Consider the following 19,682-nt stretch of genomic DNA (forward strand, 5'->3'; position numbering starts at 1 on the left):
TTATGGATCTTGGGTAGTAGATAGAATATCGCAGGTTGGGGTTCCAGAGGTGTGTCTGTGCGGATTTGATCTCGTGCTTTTTCAGGGAGTTTCTTGAGCAAATGCTGTAGTTGCTTTTGGTAACTCTCAGTGGGATCAGAGGGGTAATGGCTTGTAGAAAGTGGTGTTGGAGAGCTGCCGAGCAGCCTCTTGTTCATATTCCGACCTATTCATGATGACAACAGCACCTCCTTTGTCAGCCTTTTTGATTATGATGTCAGAGTTGTTTCTGAGGCTGTGGATGGCATTGTGTTCTGCACAGCTGAGGTTGTGGGGCAAGTGATGCTGCTTTTCCACAATTTCAGCCCGTGCACGTCGGCGGAAGCACTCTATGTAGAAGTCCAGTCTGCTGTCTCGACCTTCAGGAGGAGTCCACCTAGAATCCTTCTTTTTGTAGTGTTGGTAGGGAGGTCTCTGTGGATTAGTATGTTGTTCAGAGGTGTGTTGGAAATATTCCTTGAGTCGGAGACGTCGAAAATAGGATTCTAGATCACCACAGAACTGTATCATGTTCGTGGGGGTGGAGGGGCAGAAGGAGAGGCCCCGAGATAGGACAGATGCTTCTGCTGGGCTGAGAGTATAGTTGGATAGGTTAACAATATTGCTGGGTGGGTTGAGGGAACCATTGCTGTGGCCCCTTGTAGTAGTTTGGAAAGTTTAGTGTCCTTTTTCTTTTGTAGAGAAGCAAAGTGTGTGTTGTAAATGGCAGAAGGAGGAAAGCAGAAGGAGACTCTGCTGGCTGGAAGGCATGAGATGCACTATCCTGAGGTTGGGGGTTCCACGACCACCACTCCCAAGAGAAGGAGGCGGGTGGTCGTGGTCGGGGACTCTCTCCTCCAGGGGACTGAGTCATCTATCTGCTGCCCTGACTGGGAAAACCGAGAAGTCTGCTGCTTGCCAGGGGCTAAGATTTGCGATGTGACGGAGAGACTGCCGAGACTCATCAAGCCCTCGGATCGCTACCCCTTCCTGCTTCTCCACGTGGGCACCAATGATACTGCCAAGAATGACCTTGAGTGGATCACTGCGGACTACGTGGCTCTGGGAAGAAGGATAAAGGAGTTTGAGGCACAAGTGGTGTTCTCGTCCATCCTCCCCGTGGAAGGAAAAGGCCTGGGTAGGGACCGTCGAATTGTGGAAGTCAACGAATGGCTACGCAGGTGGTGTCGGAGAGAAGGCTTTGGATTCTTTGACCATGGGATGGTGTTCCATGAAGGAGGAGTGCTGGGCAGAGACGGGCTCCACCTTACAAAGAGAGGGAGGAGCATCTTTGCGAGCAAGCTGGCTAACCTAGTGAGGAGGGCTTTAAACTAGGTTCACCGGGGGGCAGGAGACCAAAGCCCTGAGGTAAATGGGAAAGCGGGATACCGGGAGGAAGCACAGGCAGGAACGTCTGGGAGGGGAGGGCTCCTGCCTCATACTGAGAATGAGGGGCGATCAGCAGGTTATCTCAAGTGCTTATATACAAATGCACAAAGCCTTGGAAACAAGCAGGGAGAACTGGAGGTCCTGGTGATATCAAGGAATTACGACGTGATTGGAATAACAGAGACTTGGTGGGATAACTCACATGACTGGAGTACTGTCATGGATGGTTATAAACTGTTCAGGAAGGACAGGCAGGGCAGAAAAGGTGGGGGAGTAGCACTGTAAGTAAGGGAGCAGTATGACTGCTCAGAGCTCCGGTACGAAACTGCAGAAAAACCTGAGTGTCTCTGGATTAAGTTTAGAAGTGTGAGCCACAAGAGTGATGTAGTGGTGGGAGTCTGCTATAGACCACCGGACCAGGGGGATGAGGTGGATGAGGCTTTCTTCCGGCAACTCGCAGAAGCTACTAGATCGCACGCCCTGGTTCTCATGGGTGACTTTAATTTTCCTGATATCTGCTGGGAGAGCAATACAGCGGTGCATAGACAATCCAGGAAGATTTTGGAAAACGTAGGGGACAATTTCCTGGTGCAAGTGCTAGAGGAGCCAACTAGGGGGGGAGCTTTTCTTGACCTGCTGCTCACAAACCGAGAAGAATTAGTGGGGCAAGCAAAAATGGATGGGAATTTGGGAGGCAATGACCATGAGTTGGTTGAGTTCAGGATCCTGACACAGGGAAGAAAGGTAAGCAGCAGGATACGGACCCTGGACTTCAGGAAAGCAGACTTCGACTCTCTCAGAGAATGGATGGGTAGGATCCCCTTGGGGACTAACATGAAGGGGAAACGAGTCCAGGAGAGCTGGTTGTATTTCAAGGAATCCCTGTTGAGGTTACAGGGAGAAACCATCCCAATGAGTCGAAAGAATAGTAAATATGGCAGGCGACCAGCTTGGCTTAACGGTGAAATCATAGCGGATCTTAAACATAAAAGAGAAGCTTATGAGAAGTGGAAGGTTGGACATATGACCAGGGAAGAGTATAAAAATATTGCTCGGGCATGGAAAAATGAAATCAGGAGGGCCAAATCGCACCTGGAGCTGCAGCTGGCAAGAGATGTCAAGAGTAACAAGAACAAGTATGTCAAGAGTAACAAGTAACAAGGTTTCTTCAGGTATGTTGGCAACAAGAAGAAAGCCAAGGAAAGTGTGGGCCCCTTACTGAATGAGGGAGGCAACCTAGTGACAGAGGATGTGGAAAAAGCTAATGTACTCAATGCTTTTTTTGCCTCTGTCTTCACGAACAAGGTCAGCTCCCAGACTGCTGTGCTGGGCATCACAGCATGGGGAGTAGATGGCCAGCCCTCTGTGGAGAAAGAGGTGGTTAGGGATTATTTAGAAAAGCTGGACGTGCACAAGTCTATGGGGCCGGACGAGTTGCATCTGAGAGTACTAAAGGAATTGGCGGCTGCGATTGCAGAGCTATTGGCCATTATCTTTGAAAACTCGTGGCGAACGGGGGAAGTCCCAGATGACTGGAAAAAGGCTAATGTAGTGCCAATTTTAAAAAAGGAAAGGAGGATCCTGGGAACTACAGGCCAGTCAGCCTCTCCTCAGTCCCCAGAAAAATCATGGAGCAGGTCCTCAAAGAATCAATCCTGAAGCACTTACATGAGAGGAAAGTGATCAGGAACAGTCAGCATGGATTCACCAAGGGAAGGTCATGCCTGACTAATCTAATTGCCTTCTATGATGAGATTACTGGTTCTGTGGATGAAGGGAAAGCAGTGGATGTATTGTTTCTTGACTTTAGCAAAGCTTTTGACACGGTCTCCCACAGTATTCTTCTCAGCAAGTTAAAGAAGTACGGGCTGGATGAATGCACTATAAGGTGGGTAGAAAGTTGGCTAGATTGTCGGGCTCAACGGGCAGTGATCAATGGCTCCATGTCTAGTTGGCAGCAGGTGTCAAGTGGAGTGCCCCAGGGGTCGGTCCTGGGGCCGGTTTTGTTCAATATCTTCATAAATGATCTGGAGGATGGTGTGGATTGCACTCTCAGCAAATTTGCGGATGATACTAAACAAGGAGGAGTGGTAGATACGCTGGAGGACAGGGATAGGATACAGAGGGACCTAGACAAATTGGAGGATTGGGCCAAAAGAAATCTGATGAGGTTCAATAAGGATAAGTGCAGGGTCCTGCACTTAGGATGGAAGAACCCAATGCACAGCTACAGACTAGGGACCGAATGGCTAGGCAGCAATTCTGTGGAAAAGGACCTAGGTGTGACAGTGGACGAGAAGCTGGATATGAGTCAGCAGTGTGCCCTTGTTGCCAAGAAGGCCAATGGCATTTTGGGATATATAAGTAGGGGCATAGCGAGCAGATCGAGGGACGTGATCGTCTCCTCTATTCGACATTGGTGAGGCCTCATCTGGAGTACTGTGTCCAGTTTTGGGCCCCACACTACAAGAAGGATGTGGATAAATTGGAGAGAGTCCAGTGAAGGGCAACAAAAATGATTGGGGGCTGGAACACATGACTTATCATAGAATCATAGAATATCAGGGTTGGAAGGGACCTCAGGAGGTCATCTAGTCCAACCCCCTGCTCAAAAGCAGGACCCATACCCAATGAAATCATCCCAGCCAGGGCTTTGTCAAGCCTGACCTTAAAAACCTCTAAGGAAGGAGATTCCACCACCTCCCTAGGCAACGCCTTCCAGTGTTTCACCACCCTCCTAGTGAAAAAGTTTTTCCTAATATCCAACCTAAACCTCCCCCACTGCAACTTGAGACCATTACTCCTTGTCCTGTCCTCTTCCACCACTGAGAATAGTCTAGAACCATCCTCTCTGGAACTACCTCTCAGGTAGTTGAAAGCAGCTATCAAATCCCCCCTCATTCTTCTCTTCTGCAGACTAAACAATCCCAGTTCCCTCAGCCTCTCCTCATAAGTCATGTGTTCCAGACCCCTAATCATTTTTGTTGCCCTTCGCTGGACTCTTTCCAATTTATCCACATCCTTCTTGTAGTGTGCGGCCCAAAACTGGACACAGTACTCCAGATGAAGCCTCACCAATGTCGAATAGAGGGGGACGATCACGTCCCTCGATCTGCTCGCTATGCCCCTACTTATACATCCCAAAATGCCATTGGCCTTCTTGGCAACAAGGGCACACTGCTGGCTCATATCCAGCTTCTTGCCCACTGTCACCCCTAGGTCCTTTTCCGCAGAACTGCTGCCTAGCCATTCGGTCCCTAGTCTGTAGCTGTGCATTGGGTTCTTCCATCCTAAGTGCAGGACCCTGCACTTATCCTTATTGAACCTCATCAGATTTCTTTTGGCCCAATCCTCCAATTTGTCTAGGTCCCTCTGTATCCTACCCCTGCCCTCCAGCGTATCTACCACTCCTCCTCGTTTAGTATCATCCACAAATTTGCTGAGAGTGAAATCCACACCATCCTCCAGATCATTTATGAAGATATTGAACAAAACCGGCCCCAGGACCGACCCCTGGGGCACTCCACTTGACACCGGCCGCCAACTAGACATGGAGCCATTGATCACTACCCATTGAGCCCGACAATCTAGCCAACTTTCTACCCACCTTATGGTGCATTCATCCAGCCCATACTTCCTTAACTTGCTGACAAGAATACTGTGGGAGACAGTGTCAAAAGCTTTGCTAAAGTCAAGATACAATACATCCACTGCTTTCCCTTCATCCACAGAACCAGTAATCTCATCATAGAAGGCAATTAGATTAGTCAGGCATGACCTTCCCTTGGTGAATCCATGCTGACTGTTCCTGATCACTTTCCTCTCATGTAAGTGCTTCAGGATTGATTCTTTGAGGACCTGCTCCATGATTTTTCCGGGGACTGAAGTGAGGCTTACTGGTCTGTAGTTCCCAGGATCCTCCTTCTTCCCTTTTTTAAAGATTGGCACTACATTAGCCTTTTTCCAGTCATCCGGGACTTCCCCCGTTCGCCACGAGTTTTCAAAGATAATGGCCAATGGCTCTGCAATCACAGCCGCCAGTTCCTTTAGCACTCTCGGATGCAACTCATCCGGCCCATGGACTTATCCACGTCCAGTTTTTCTAAATAGTCCCTAACCACCTCTTTCTCCACAGAGGGCTGGCCATCTACTCCCCATGCTGTGATGCCCAGCACAGCAGTCTGGGAGCTGACCTTGTTCGTGAAGACAGAGGCAAAAAAAGCATTGAGTACATTAGCTTTTTCCACATCCTCTGTCACTAGGTTGCCTCCCTCATTCAGTAAGGGGCCCACACCTTCCTTGGCTTTCTTCTTGTTGCCAACATACCTGAAGAAACCCTTCTTGTTATTCTTAACATCTCTCGCTAGCTGCAGCTCCAGGTGCGATTTGGCCCTCCTGATTTCATTTTTCCATGCCCGAGCAATATTTTTATACTCTTCCCTGGTCATATGTCCAACCTTCCACTTCTTGTAAGCTTCTTTTTTATGCTTAAGATCCGCTAGGATTTCACCGTTAAGCCAAGCTGGTCGCCTGCCATATTTACTATTCTTTCGACACATCGGGATGGTTTGTCCCTGTAACCTCAACAGGGATTCCTTGAAATACAGCCAGCTCTCCTGGACTCCTTTCCCCTTCATGTTAGTCCCCCAGGGGATCCTACCCATCCATTCCCTGAGGGAGTCGAAGTCTGCTTTCTTGAAGTCCAGGGTCCATATCCTGCTGCTTACTTTTCTTCCCTGTGTCAGGATCCTGAACTCAACCAACTCATGGTCACTGCCTCCCAGATTCCCATCCACTTTTGCTTCCCCTTAATTCTTTCCGGTTTGTGAGCAGCAGGTCAAGAAAAGCTCCCCCCCTAGTTGGCTCCTCTAGCACTTGCACCTGGAAATTGTCCCCTACGCTTTCCAAAAACTTCCTGGATTGTCTATGCACCGCTGTACTGCTCTCCCAGCAGATATCAGGAAAATTAAAGTCACCCATGAGAACCAGGACATGCGATCTAGTAGCTTCCGCGAGCTGCCGGAAGAAAGCCTCATCCATCTCATCCCCCTGGTCCGGTGGTCTATAGGAGACTCCCACCACTACATCACTCCTGTTGCTCACACTTCTAAACTTAATTCAGAGACACTCAGGTTTTTCTGCAGTATCGTTCCGGAGCTCTGAGCAGTCATACTGCTCCCTTACATACGATGCTACTCCCCCACCTTTTCTGCCCTGCCTGTCCTTCCTGAACAGTTTATAACCATCCATGACAGTACTCCAGTCATGTGAGTTATCCCACCAAGTCTCTGTTATTCCAATCACGTCATAATTCCTTGACATCACCAGGACCTCCAGTTCTCCCTGCTTGTTTCCAAGGCTTTGTGCATTTGTATATAAGCACTTGAGATAACCTGCTGATCGCCCCTCATTCTCAGTATGAGGCAGGAGCCCTCCCCTCACAGACATTCCTGCCTGTGCTTCCTTGTGAGGAGAGGCTGAGGGAACTGGGATTGTTAGTCTGCAGAAGAGAAGAATGAGGGGGGATTTGATAGCTGCTTTCAACTACCTGAGAGGTGGTTCCAGAGAGGATGGTTCTAGACTATTCTCAGTAGTAGAAGAGGACAGGACAAGGAGTAATGGTCTGAAGTTGCAGTGGGGGAGGTTTAGGTTGGATATTAGGAAAAACTTCTTCATTAGGAGGGTGGTGAAACACTGGAATGCATTACCTAGGGAGGTGGTAGAATCTCCTTCCTTAGAAGTTTTTAAGGTCAGGCTTGACAAAGCCCTGGCTGGGATGATTTAATTGGGGATTGGTCCTGCTTTGAGCAGGGGGTTGGACGAGATGACCTCCTGAGGTCCCTTCCAACCCTGATATTCTATGCTTGTCTAGTTTTAGTAAAGTCCAGCCATGAGGAAGCTTGTGTGGAAGGTTGGTTTTTATGAGAGTATCCATTTTTGAGAGCTCTTTCTTTATCTTTCCTTGTTTGCTGTAGAGGATGTTGATCAGGTGGTTCCGCAGGTTCTTTGAGTGCGTGTTGCACAAGCTGTCAGCATAGTCTCTGTGGTATGTAGATTGTAATGGATTTTTTACCTTCAGTCCTTTTGGTACGAAGTCCATATGTTTGCATTTGGAGAGGAAGATGCTTTCTGTCTGTATCTGTACAAGTTTTTCCATGCAGTTGATAGATTTCCACTCCATACGGCTAAATGCAATGCCTTGCATAATGACAGGTTACAGAGTAACAGCCGTGTTAGTCTGTATTTGCAAAAAGAAAAGGAGTACTTGTGGCATCTTAGAGACTAACCAATTTATTTGAGCATAAGCTTTCGTGAGCTACAGCTCACTTCATTGGATGCATACTGTGGAAAGTACAGAAGATCTTTTTATACACACAAACCATGAAAAAATGGGTGTTTACTACTACAAAAGGTTTTCTCTCCCCCCACCCCACTCTCCTGCTGGTAATAGCTTATCTAAAGTGATCACTCTCCTTACAATGTGTATGATAATCAAGCTGGGCCATTTCCAGCACAAATCCAGGTGTTCCCCCCTTCTCCGCCCCCACACAACCCCCCACCCCCAAAAAGAAGTGTTGGGGGGGGGAGAAAACCTGGATTTGTGCTGGAAATGGCCTAACTTGATTATCATACGCATTGTAAGGAGAGTGATCGCTTTAGATAAGCTGTTACCAGCAGGAGAGTGGGGTGGGAGGAGAGAAAACCTTTTGTAGTGATAAACACCCAAGTTTTCATGGTTTGTGTGTATAAAAAGATCTTCTGTACTTTCCACAGTATGCATCCGATGAAGTGAGCTGTAGCTCACGAAAGCTTATGCTCAAATAAATTGGTCAGTCTCTAAGGTGCCACAAGTACTCCTTTTCTTTTTTCATCGAATAAATATCATGGAACATGGTTATTTGTTACATTGCAGTCAAAAGTGCTAATTCTACAAGATGCTAAGGCTTTAAAGTACAGCTTTTGATGCTCTACAGTAATCTGCATTCTGAATAAAAGAAGAACTTGAACTAATTAAAGCCAATTTGTTGAAAAAAGCATCATTTTGACCTTTTTCAGTTTAGGAACAATTTTTAATTTTAAAAATATTGATATACTAGTGCAGTTTGAACTTAAACCCAAAAGTAAACTTCTTTGTTTCATTTCTACTTACAATTACCAAAAAGAAGAAATGCAAAATTTGGATCCAGACTGAGAATGGAACTTAGCAGAATTTTCAGAATGCTTGGATCTGTGGTTTGTTTTGAGCCCATCTCTTCTTATCATACAAGGTGGGGAATGTGAGGGCAACCTCTCATCCCCCAAAAGCAACCCCCCCAACCAACCTACAATTATCTTCATAGACTGAACCAGATAAAGTTCTAGTAGATCTTGCTTCTTTCACAAATCTTACATGTCAGTGTTTAGGAACTCAGACAAGTGGATTTCATCATTCAGACATCTCAAGTGTAGTTATTAAAAATGACTGACTGCTGTCTCCTGAAAAATGCTATGAAAGCAAAATAAAAAAAGCAATATGTATTCAAAACTATTCTGTAATTAACTGAAGGACACTTACAATTTTCAAACTATTTTAATAACTCTAAATAATTAAGCATACCCTGTGAAAGAGCGAAGGTAACAATTGTCAAAAGTGCTTTTTCTAAGTACCATTGACTTTCAGTGAAATTAAGGCTATGTCTACACTGCGTACCTTCCAGAGGCACAGCTGTAAGGTCTCCCATGTAGCTGCTCTTTGCCAACAAGAGAGAGCTTGTCTGCCGGCAAAATAAAATCACCTGCAGTGAGCGGTGGTGGCTTTGCCGCCGGGAGAGTGTCTCCCACCGACATAGCGCTTTCCACACCAGTGCTTTTTGTTGGTAAAACTTTTGTCGGTCAGGGTGTGTTTTTTTTCACACCCGTGACCGAAACAAGTTTTACCAACAGAAGTACAGTGTAGACGTAGCTGAAGGTCCAAAGTGCCCAAGGCCCAGATTTTTAAGGTATTAGGATGTTCAAAAGGGATTTAGGTACATAGGAGCCTAAATCCCATTGACCGTCAATGGGATTTTGGTTCCTATGTGTCTAAATCCCTTTTGAAAATGAGATTAAGTCTCCTAAATAAGGTAGATATATGCTGAACACAGCAATACCAAAATACTTTAAACATCTGGGGTAAATCACTTTTGAAAAAAAATACTCTAAGTAAATAGTACTATTCCCATTTTTAGATGGGCAACTGAGGCAGAGAAATTACAAGACTTTTCCAATTTTAAAGAGGGAATCAGGCATGGGGCCAAGAAAATAAATAGTAGTTCTTGGTTCCCATGCTCTACTCAAGCCACTAGACCACGTGTCCCTCAATTAAACATGATCAGTTGATTCCAATGCTATGCAGCCACAGGATTGGAGGCTCCCCACCCTTTTTAACTAACATTTAGAAATCAGTCAGTGCCCCCCTTGGAATCCCACTGAAATGGAATCATTCGTTTACTTGTGAATTATGTATTTAATAGGTTAGTAATGGACAATTAATACAATTACATGAATTTATCCTATTACAACAGAAGAGAAAAGCACACTCCTGCATTACTGGAAATGGAAAGCAATTTGTCATTTTTGCCTTCCACAGAGAAGTATTTAAAGAACAGAAAGAAAGAAGAAAATAAGAGAAGAGCCAGGATTTGACCTTATTAATTTTAAAGGGTGATCTTGCTCAGTTTGAAATCAATTTTTCTGTTAACTGAATTGGGACCTTAAATAATACATTTAATTTCATATAAATGAGAAATAATTAAACTGTATTAGAAGCCATTTTTATTACATGGTAGAATGCCCCAAGGAACTAGGATCTGCAACAAAATGGTTTAAACATTTCTCATTTTATCAACCATAACTCGTGATCTAAATTAATAGGCACAGATTGTGGTTTCTGCCATGCAGAGGAGGGGGAAGAAAAGGGGAACAGCTGTAGTGTTGAAGGGGTGGGGAGGGTATATAAGTCATTATGCTTCTGAAGGACAGACTGGCAGAATGGCTCAGGGGAGTCAGTGCAAGTATTCTCAGCACTAGCCTTTACTATGTGAGCTTCCCTAGTGCCAGCCACTGGACAACAGCTAACATGCTGTGCCCTAGCCAATGTTCCCTCTATTCTTTTCCATCCATGTGCAAAATTAATTTTGTTATGTGCACCAATATCGAGGTAATGTATGGATGTGCGCCACCAATAGAAACAAAAACTCTAGATATAATATATATATTTTTAAAAAGTTACCATAGGGATAATTACTCCAGCCAGGACAGGTTAGGCATTTTAGAACACACTACTCAAAGAATTAAATTTAAGCATAAGAGATGAATAAAAACTATGAAATGCATAGACCAGTCAAAAAACTAAAATAACAGCACTTTGAAAGAATAAAATCACAGAGAATATATGTGCACTGCAGGAAGTATCAAGAAGTAACAACAACAACAATACAAGTATGTGTTGGGAGGCGAGTGTGAAAGACAGAGTGTGTGTGTATGTGTGAAAAAGAGAGAGACACACACAGTGTGTGTGTGTCTGAGACACACGTGTGTGTGACACACAGTGTGTATGTGTGTGTGTCTGTGAGAGACACATTGTGTGTGTGTGAGAGACACACAGTTTGTGTGTGAGACATGCGCTGCCCCTTTAAGCAGATCTGCACTCAGAAGCCTTAAGCCTACTTGTTCAGACACAGCAGCAGCCACCAGCAAGCTCCATCCCCTGTCCCACTCCTGAGACCTGTCATATCCCTCCCCCACTCTGTGGAGATAGGGTGGGGGAGGGGGACACCTTTCTGTCAGAAACACCCCCTCCGCTCCCTCCAGGAGGCTCCTGGGAGCTGCTGGCCAGGGACTCCAAGGCAGAGGGCAGGAGCAGCATGGCATTGGGGGGAGGGGCACCTGAAGTGCGCAGCACTTGATAAACTGCTGGTAGCCACGCAGCTTACAGGGAACTTAGGTCCTAGCCATACCACCTACCCAGCTGAGTATCTCCCCTCCCTCTTCTTGGTGCTATAGAGTATCACTGGGCATGTTTGCCTGGCTCTGCCTATCATATAAGAAGAGCTAGATCATCATTCTACCTGGAAGGGAGGAGGGGAATGAGGCTCTTTGTATTCTCTTCCTCATTAATGCACTCACATAGGGAAAGACAGAATGTAGCCCCTTATGTTGTTTCTGTGTTCATTAAAATAATTTTAGCTAGTATTTTTACCCCATCTCACTACCAGTCTCTCTGATTTAAATAACACACATTTTTTGTAACATTTTCAAAGACACCTTAGTGACTTAGCTTTCATCCCACTAACTTAGTCACTTTGGCACTTTCAAAAATTTTAACCTTTGTCATTTTAAAACAGATTTTCTTTTTTTTTAACAAGGAAGAATTTTCAATTAAATGGTGTGTAAATTATGAACATGTTGAGGGGAACGGACAGGTGTCAGAAAAATCAAAGTGAAATTCAAGCACTCTGTACGGCATTTTGCAGACATTCTGCTAACATCATAATCCACTGAACTGATCCCTGGACTGTGCTGAGCAAATATTTTGTTGTTTTTTGCTGACTATACATATTGAATTATGGATTAGAATTATTTATTTTCACACTCAGAATGTTTTAAGATTCTCTCAGTACCTTTTACATTCAAAAATTCTCATAACACACATGTCCAAGAGCTGAATTATTGTTGAGAACGTCTCATACGCAGAGGTCAGAATTGATCACCCCCACTATACTGTATGTTTGCTTTGCTTTGAATTTCTGAGTCATTGGAAGGCCATTACTACTATTCACCTGACTGAAATATCTACAGACCACAACTTTAAAATGTCATCCAAGTAGATAATAAAAATAAAAATAGACCTCACTGGGGCAGAAAGAGAAACAAAACATCGTTATGCTTACCATATTGAATATGGCCAGCGTTAATGTTATAGTAGTAGTGGTCAATGTGAGAGTGATTCGTGGCCAGGGACGGTTTGCAATTATTCCAGATGACTTCAAAATCCACAACAGTGAAGCTGAGGCTTTCTTGCTGCATTGCTAAGTATAGAAAATATGAAACACATAACAGCATGAGTATTCTTAATTCCTACGAGTTCCTTTAGGTTATAATTAGAATGATCACAATTCTGAATGGCATTAATATGTAGGTCAATCAGCTCAAAAGAACATTGCACAAAAGTGTTCAACTGTTATCTTGCCACAGTGGTTAATTATCTTTCTTATAAATTAAGAAAATTCTTGACGTAATATCAGTCCAGGGATTCAGATTGCAAACTAGGTAATAGTTTATTAAACACCCACAATACAATATTACTAAATAATAAAGCATAATGAAGAATATAAAATCAACATCATCATCACTATTATTAAACTTTTTAAAAAAATAACCAATGCCTGAAGGCCTCTGGGCATTTAAAAAAACAACTAAGGGTACTGCACAGTTACCCAGATCTCTTACTCAGGTTTTTGCCCCTACCGTTCACACAGAAAAAACTAAGACCCAGGTTTGGAGGTGCTTTAAGCCCAGGCTAGTTTACACAAACAAGGATATAGATTAGAACCCACTCTCATTACTGTAAGGACACACGGAAAAAACACTCCAGTGCTGATAGTCCTCTAATGCCCTTCCTACAACTCCCTCTGCAGGATGGGCAAGTTTCCCCGCAATTGACACAAATGACTGAGAAAGTATCCTATAGCATCTCAGCATAAAGAACCAGAGATATCTGTGTCCCCCACAGGCCCTTCCTTCCTTCCCTCCCTCAAGGGCAAATGCGGAAACAGTAAGGACATAGTAATTCAAGTAGGGCTTTGCTGTGGGGATGTTCACATCCAAGTGAGGCTAACATGGGTGCTCAGACACAGGTGCCAATTACCCGGGTTGACTGTGCAGTGTAGCCATAAACTAAGCTCTTCAATGCAGGTTCAGGAATCAGCCCATGCAAATCTGTTTGCAAGACTGAGGCCTTTTAAATGGATATATTTGAAGTAGTCCATAAAAAACATCAGAAAGTGGATCAAACAGAAAGCAACAAAGATCTCCCAACATTCATTCCCCCATATAATGATATAAATATTATGCTGACTTTTTAATATATATTCAAAACATATTTTTAGTCTTTTTAGTTTTAAAGACTTGTTTGCTGGTGCTTGTTAAAGTTAAAGCAATGACATTTTAGGAAACTGAAGTCCTCTCTTCAGCCATTGGCAAAATAAAGAAACATGACAGCTCAGATAATAGTCTCACTTGAGCCGCGAAGTAAATTGGATGTGTATTGCAGATGGTTCTGCAGGTGGACATGCATGTAGAAGGCACAATTTGGCACTAACACTAACATTCCTCAGACACAAGGCAAAAAATATTATTGCATCTACCTCCACCTATGTCAGTCTGCACCAATTTTTTTTCCTTGTGGCCTCTAATCATGTAGGCACAAAGTCTGGAGGCACAAGATATTCACATAACATAAACAACGTTCTGTGCCCAAAGACTTCATTAACACAGTTACAGTTGCCCAATTGTACATTGTGCCCTTCTAAAATGTCAAATTCAGCTACACTCAAACCTCTGAAAGCTAGGAAATGAAAAGTTAAGGTACACACCAGTCCACAACACAACCTTAACTCTGCCCTCTGCTCCAACATGCCAATAATACACATACTATCATTCTACCCTTACAGATAATAACCCCACATGTTGCCTTCCTTCAATCACAATCAGCCCCATTATTCAGGAAACGGGTGAAAAGCGTGAATCATGATTACATTCCCCCAACTGCTTATTGAGAGTCTTTCATTTTCCCTCTGTTTAGTAATGCTAATGTCCCAGACAATACTTCTGCATAAAATCTGAGTCTGCCTGTGGATTTCAGAGCACTTCAAAATTATTGTTCTTAAATCAGAAATGTTGGTCTCAGAACAAAATCACCACAAGAATCACTTGCAGATCACAGGCAGAGAACAAGGAATACGTGCAATACACATTCTCTGAAGCTCCTAAGAGCAGGGCTGAAACTCCCAGTTAATAGATATAGCGCAGGTTCAATGGCCACAGTACACCACCTACTGACATCCAATTACTTGGACAATCGAGTCCCAGAATCCCCCTGCCTTACAAAACAGCCCTACTTTTGCTCCACATGCCCTTTTTACTCACATTGGCCTGCCAATTTGTGTTGATCCGCTCTCTCTAGATGGAGAGGGTTATAGAAATGCAGTACCATAGTTCTGTGCAGTGAATCTGAGCTCTCTTTGTTAAAATCCACTGTCAAACTGAATCAAGCTGAATACATTAATATGTCAGGCGTCATATGAACAATCTACAGTCTCTTGTGTACCTGCAGGGCTCTTCATCCCGGGAATAGTACTTGACATTATATATATTTTTAAAAGGCTAATGGACTGAATTTTGTATAATTCCTTTTAAAATTTACTCTTCTGTTTTTCTATTATAACAATAGTGATAATTATTACTACATATACAGACAGCAGATTTATTTTATGAGGAAAAACTCTGGAGACTACATTACATTTCAGGAATCAATACATTGTGTAACAAATAAAAATTATCAATCAGAATTTGTTTTGGAGCTTTCATCAGGTTCCTTTCTTGTTTTTGTTGTTGTTAGTGTCATCTTGATACTGTTGAATCTATGTATACTGTTACCTTTGACCTGAAGAAAAATGTGGACACAGCCACTTTGTGACTTGAGAAACAAAGTTGTAGCTGGTTATTTCCAGTCCCCACACACCTTTTAGGAGCACACCACAAAGTTTCAAACTTTCATGACTGGAAAAAGGCTAATGTAGTGCCAATCTTTAAAAAAGGGAAGAAGGAGGATCCTGGGAACTACAGGCCAGTCAGCCTCACCTCAGTCCCTGGAAAAATCATGGAGCAGGTCCTCAAAGAATCAATCCTGAAGCACTTGCATGAGAGGAAAGTGATCAGGAACAGCCAGCATGGATTCACCAAGGGAAGGTCATGCCTGACTAATCTAATCGCCTTTTATGATGAGATTATTGGTTCTGTGGATGAAGGGAAAGCAGTGGATGTATTGTTTCTTGACTTTAGCAAAGCTTTTGACACGGTCTCCCACAGTATTCTTGTCAGCAAGTTAAGGAAGTATGGGCTGGATGAATGCACTATAAGGTGGGTAGAAAGCTGGCTAGATTGTCGGGCTCAACGGGTAGTGATCAATGGCTCCATGTCTAGTTGGCAGACGGTATCAAGTGGAGTGCCCCAAGGGTCGGTCCTGGGGCCGGTTTTGTTCAATATCTTCATAAATGATCTGGAGGATGGTGTGGATTGCACTCTCAGCAAATTTGCGGATGATACTAAACTGGGAGGAGTGGTAGATACGCTGGAGGGGAGGGATAGGATACAGAAGGACCTAGACAAATTGGAGGATTGGGCCAAAAGAAATCTGATGAGGTTCAATAAGGATAAGTGCAGGGTCCTGCACTTAGGATGGAAGAACCCAATGCACAGCTAGAGACTAGGGACCGAATGGCTAGGCAGCAGTTCTGCGGAAAAGGACCTAGGGGTGACAGTGGACGAGAAGCTGGATATGAGTCAGCAGTGTGCCCTTGTTGCCAAGAAGGCCAATGGCATTTTGGGATGTATAAGTAGGGGCATAGCAAGCAGATCGAGGGATGTGATCGTTCCCCTCTATTCGACACTGGTGAGGCCTCATCTGGAGTACTGTGTCCAGTTTTGGGCCCCACACTACAAGAAGGATGTGGATAAATTGGAGAGAGTCCAGCGAAGGGCAACAAAAATGATTAGGGGTCTGGAACACATGACTTATGAGGAGAGGCTGAGGGAGCTGGGATTGTTTAGCCTGCAGAAGAGAAGAATGAGGGGGGATTTGATAGCTGCTTTCAACTACCTGAAAGGGGGTTCCAAAGAGGATGGCTCTAGACTGTTCTCAATGGTAGCAGATGACAGAACGAGGAGTAATGGTCTCAAGTTGCAGTGGGGGAGGTTTAGGTTGGATATTAGGAAAAACTTTTTCACTAAGAGGGTGGTGAAACACTGGAATGCGTTACCTAGGGAGGTGGTAGAATCTCCTTCCTTAGAGGTTTTTAAGGTCAGGCTTGACAAAGCCCTGGCTGGGATGATTTAACTGGGAATTGGTCCTGCTTCGAGCAGGGGGTTGGACTAGATGACCTTCTGGGGTCCCTTCCAACCCTGATATTCTATGATTCTATGAACCCAGGGACCTTAGCATCAGTTTGCTCTGAAAAGAGCAAGGAACTCTCAAACAACAGGTCCTGCAATCTGTTGGCCCTCCTGCAGGAGCCCAGAGGACAGCAACCAGGAGTTCCTACACATGGCCACTACCAAAGCCACAGACTTAGCAGCTGAGTCAGCCACATCCAGAGCAGCTTCAAATGAGCCCCTTGCCACCTCTTTTCCCTCATCCACTAGTGAGGAGAACTCCTGTCTAGCATCTTCTGGCAGCATGTTTTTAAATTTCAGCATGGAGTCCCATACATTAAAGTCATACCTGCCTAAAAGTGCATGTTGGTTTGCAATCCAGTAGAATAAACTTTCCTACCAAACAGGTCTAACTTTTTTGAGTCTTTTGATTTTGGGGTTGCATCCTGATGCTCCTGCCTTTCCCTCTCATTGGCAACGGATACTACCAAGGACACTGGATGGGGATGGGAGTAAAGGACACATAACTTTGTGTGGGCACATAATACTTGTGCTCAGCCCTTTTCAGAAGAGGGCGGAAGGCATGCAGGGGCCTGCCACAGCCACTTTATTGGGTTCATAATGGCCAAATTGAGAGGTAGGTGGTGAAAGTATTCATTTACTTCCTCTACCTGTATGCCCAGACTTCAGGCAACCCTCTTTAACAATTCTTGATGTGCATTATAGTCATCTCGGGGAGGCGACATACACCCTCCTGTGACTGCCATGTCAGGGGAGGAGGAAGAGGAGGCCAGCATTGGCTGCAGATGCTCTTCCTCTATTTCTTGATCTGCAAGGTCCTGTTGAGCTAGTTCTTGATGCCTGATACTGAGCTTGGTACCAGAGTCAGGAATTGGTGCTGCTCAGTGGGTAGGTGCCACATGTCTTTCTGAGATCAGCGAATAGGAGTGCCTGGAATACAATTTGGAAATGGGGTGACAGGCCCATGGATTCCAAAAAGGTCTCTGGACAGGGTCCCCAGTGACCTTCTGGCCATGAATGCATCCAATGAAGTGAGCTGTAGCTCACGAAAGCTTATGCTCAAACAAATTGGTTTGTCTCTAAGGTGCCACAAGTATTCCTTTTCTTTTTGCGAATACAGACTAACACGGCTGCCACTCTGAAACCTGTAATTATGCAAGGCACTGAATTTAGCCGTATGGAGTAGAAATCTAGATTTTCCACTGAATGTATCTGATGAAGTGAGCTGTAGCTCACGAAAGCTTATGCTCAAATAAGTTTGTTAGTCTCTAAGGTGCCACAAGTACTCCTTTTCTTCTTAATAACATTATTAGCCAAGTTGCTCAGGGATGCAACCCTATGCTCTGGGTGTCCATAAGCCTTTGACTGTCAAATGCTAGGACTTGATGACAGAATAATTGCCCTGTTCTGTTCATTCCCTTTGAAGCATCTGACATTGGCCACTGTTGGAAGACAGGGTATTGGGCTAAATGATCTGACACAGTATGGCCATACTTATGTGCCAATCATGTCACAGCTGAAACACAATGTCACAGGAACTGTCACACATACCCTTGACATGGTAGGTGTGGTTGGAATATCTTGATTGAAGACCTTTTATTTATTGAAAGCAAATGAATCATATTTTGTACAGTTCAGTCACTGTTTTGTTTATCTTGCAGACATCCTAATATTTTATTAAATTGTAAATTACAGAGTTAGACAGTGAGTGACCAAAGCAAAAAAAAAAATGTACAAGTTATTGATATAGCTATTTTCAGTCGAATTCAAAGAACAGGCCAAAATTCAGTTAAAATCCCAATCTAAGTTTTGTGAAGGGAACTAATGCCCTGATCTTGTAAAGAGAATGCACATTTATTCCAAGCATGTGAGTAGTCCCACTGACTTTAACAGGACTACTCTGGTACTTAAAATTAAGAACATGTGTAATTCTTTACAGGACTGGGGCCTTATTGACTAAATGACTGCCAAGTGACAGACATTCAGTTATGTAAGTAGGCTACTATTTGTGCAGTCCTCTTTGTTAATGCTCGTAAAGAAAACCTTATAATCAAGAATCTGAACTAATCAAAACACTGCATCCTTCTAACAGCCTCAAACTTGCAATACCATTGGCATAATGTGTGTACCACTGCAGAGGTAAAGCTTGAAATCAAGAAAATGGTTTCACTACTTCCTCTGTACTGCTTGGAAGTATATGTTGTCTTTCTACCAGCTTTGTAAGTGATGTATGCACTAACAATGCTATTTATGCTAGTGAATTGCAAATACCTTTAAATAAATTATTTCTGATTACCATGTAAATTCTATGTAAACAGATGTGAAGGGTGTGCATCACTGCTATGGAAGATGACCAAACATTTAAATATGAGCTCATACACCTCATTGTAACAGTTCGACCCTAATACAAATTAATAATAATTACATTAATAATTTCTCTTTACAGCTCGAGTACAACAGCATCACTAAAAATAAGAGCAAATATGAGCATAGACATTTCAAAGTTAAGACAATGTCTTTATAGGTATGGAAAAAAAATTCCTTATGAAGAGCAATTGTTTACTTTAGGGAAGAGATAACAGAAGGGAGTATGATAAATATATACAAAACAAGGATTGGGAAAGAGAAGGTAGGTTGTTAGAGAGCTTATCCCTTTACCCTCCCATTCCCTTGTCCATCTCACGTGAATAGAAAGCAGCAATACCCAAAATCCAAAGGTGCAAACAATTCAATGTTTATTGGGGTGAACTTCCAGCAAGCAATGATTCCAGTTTCCTTCCTCAGTGTCCCCGTTCCCAGCTCTGACGCCACAGAATCTTGCCTGTGTCCCTGTTTCCATTCCCACCCTTAGCAAAACATGATTCCAATTTCCACCCCCTTACTTCCTGATTGACTGCAGACTATATAGTAAAACTTGCTTAGCTATACCTTAACCAATCATTTTACTGAAATTTAACTAACCAACCCAACATATTGTAACATGATTATCTAACCAATTATATCCCACCACCTTAACTGGTTTACACCCAACAAAATTAATTATACAGCAGACAGAAACAATTAGAGAACCAGACAGAGATTAT

At 43.7% G+C, this 19,682-nt stretch overlaps 1 protein-coding gene across 4 annotated transcripts in view; it reads right to left on the reverse strand.

Annotated features, from left to right (window-relative positions):
- ADCY2 (adenylate cyclase 2) overlaps positions 1 to 19,682 on the reverse strand; it is a 436,571-nt gene that overhangs the window by 57,287 nt on the left and 359,602 nt on the right. For all 4 annotated transcript variants that reach the window (XM_048839544.2, XM_075125464.1, XM_075125465.1 and 1 more), the window contains one exon: positions 12,318 to 12,455. In XM_048839544.2, coding sequence (XP_048695501.1) covers positions 12,318 to 12,455 — 138 coding nt within the window. The remainder of the gene's footprint in view (positions 1 to 12,317; positions 12,456 to 19,682) is intronic.

Source organism: Caretta caretta, chromosome 2 (genome assembly GCF_965140235.1).
Source record: "Caretta caretta isolate rCarCar2 chromosome 2, rCarCar1.hap1, whole genome shotgun sequence".
Lineage (NCBI taxonomy): Eukaryota > Metazoa > Chordata > Testudines > Cheloniidae > Caretta > Caretta caretta.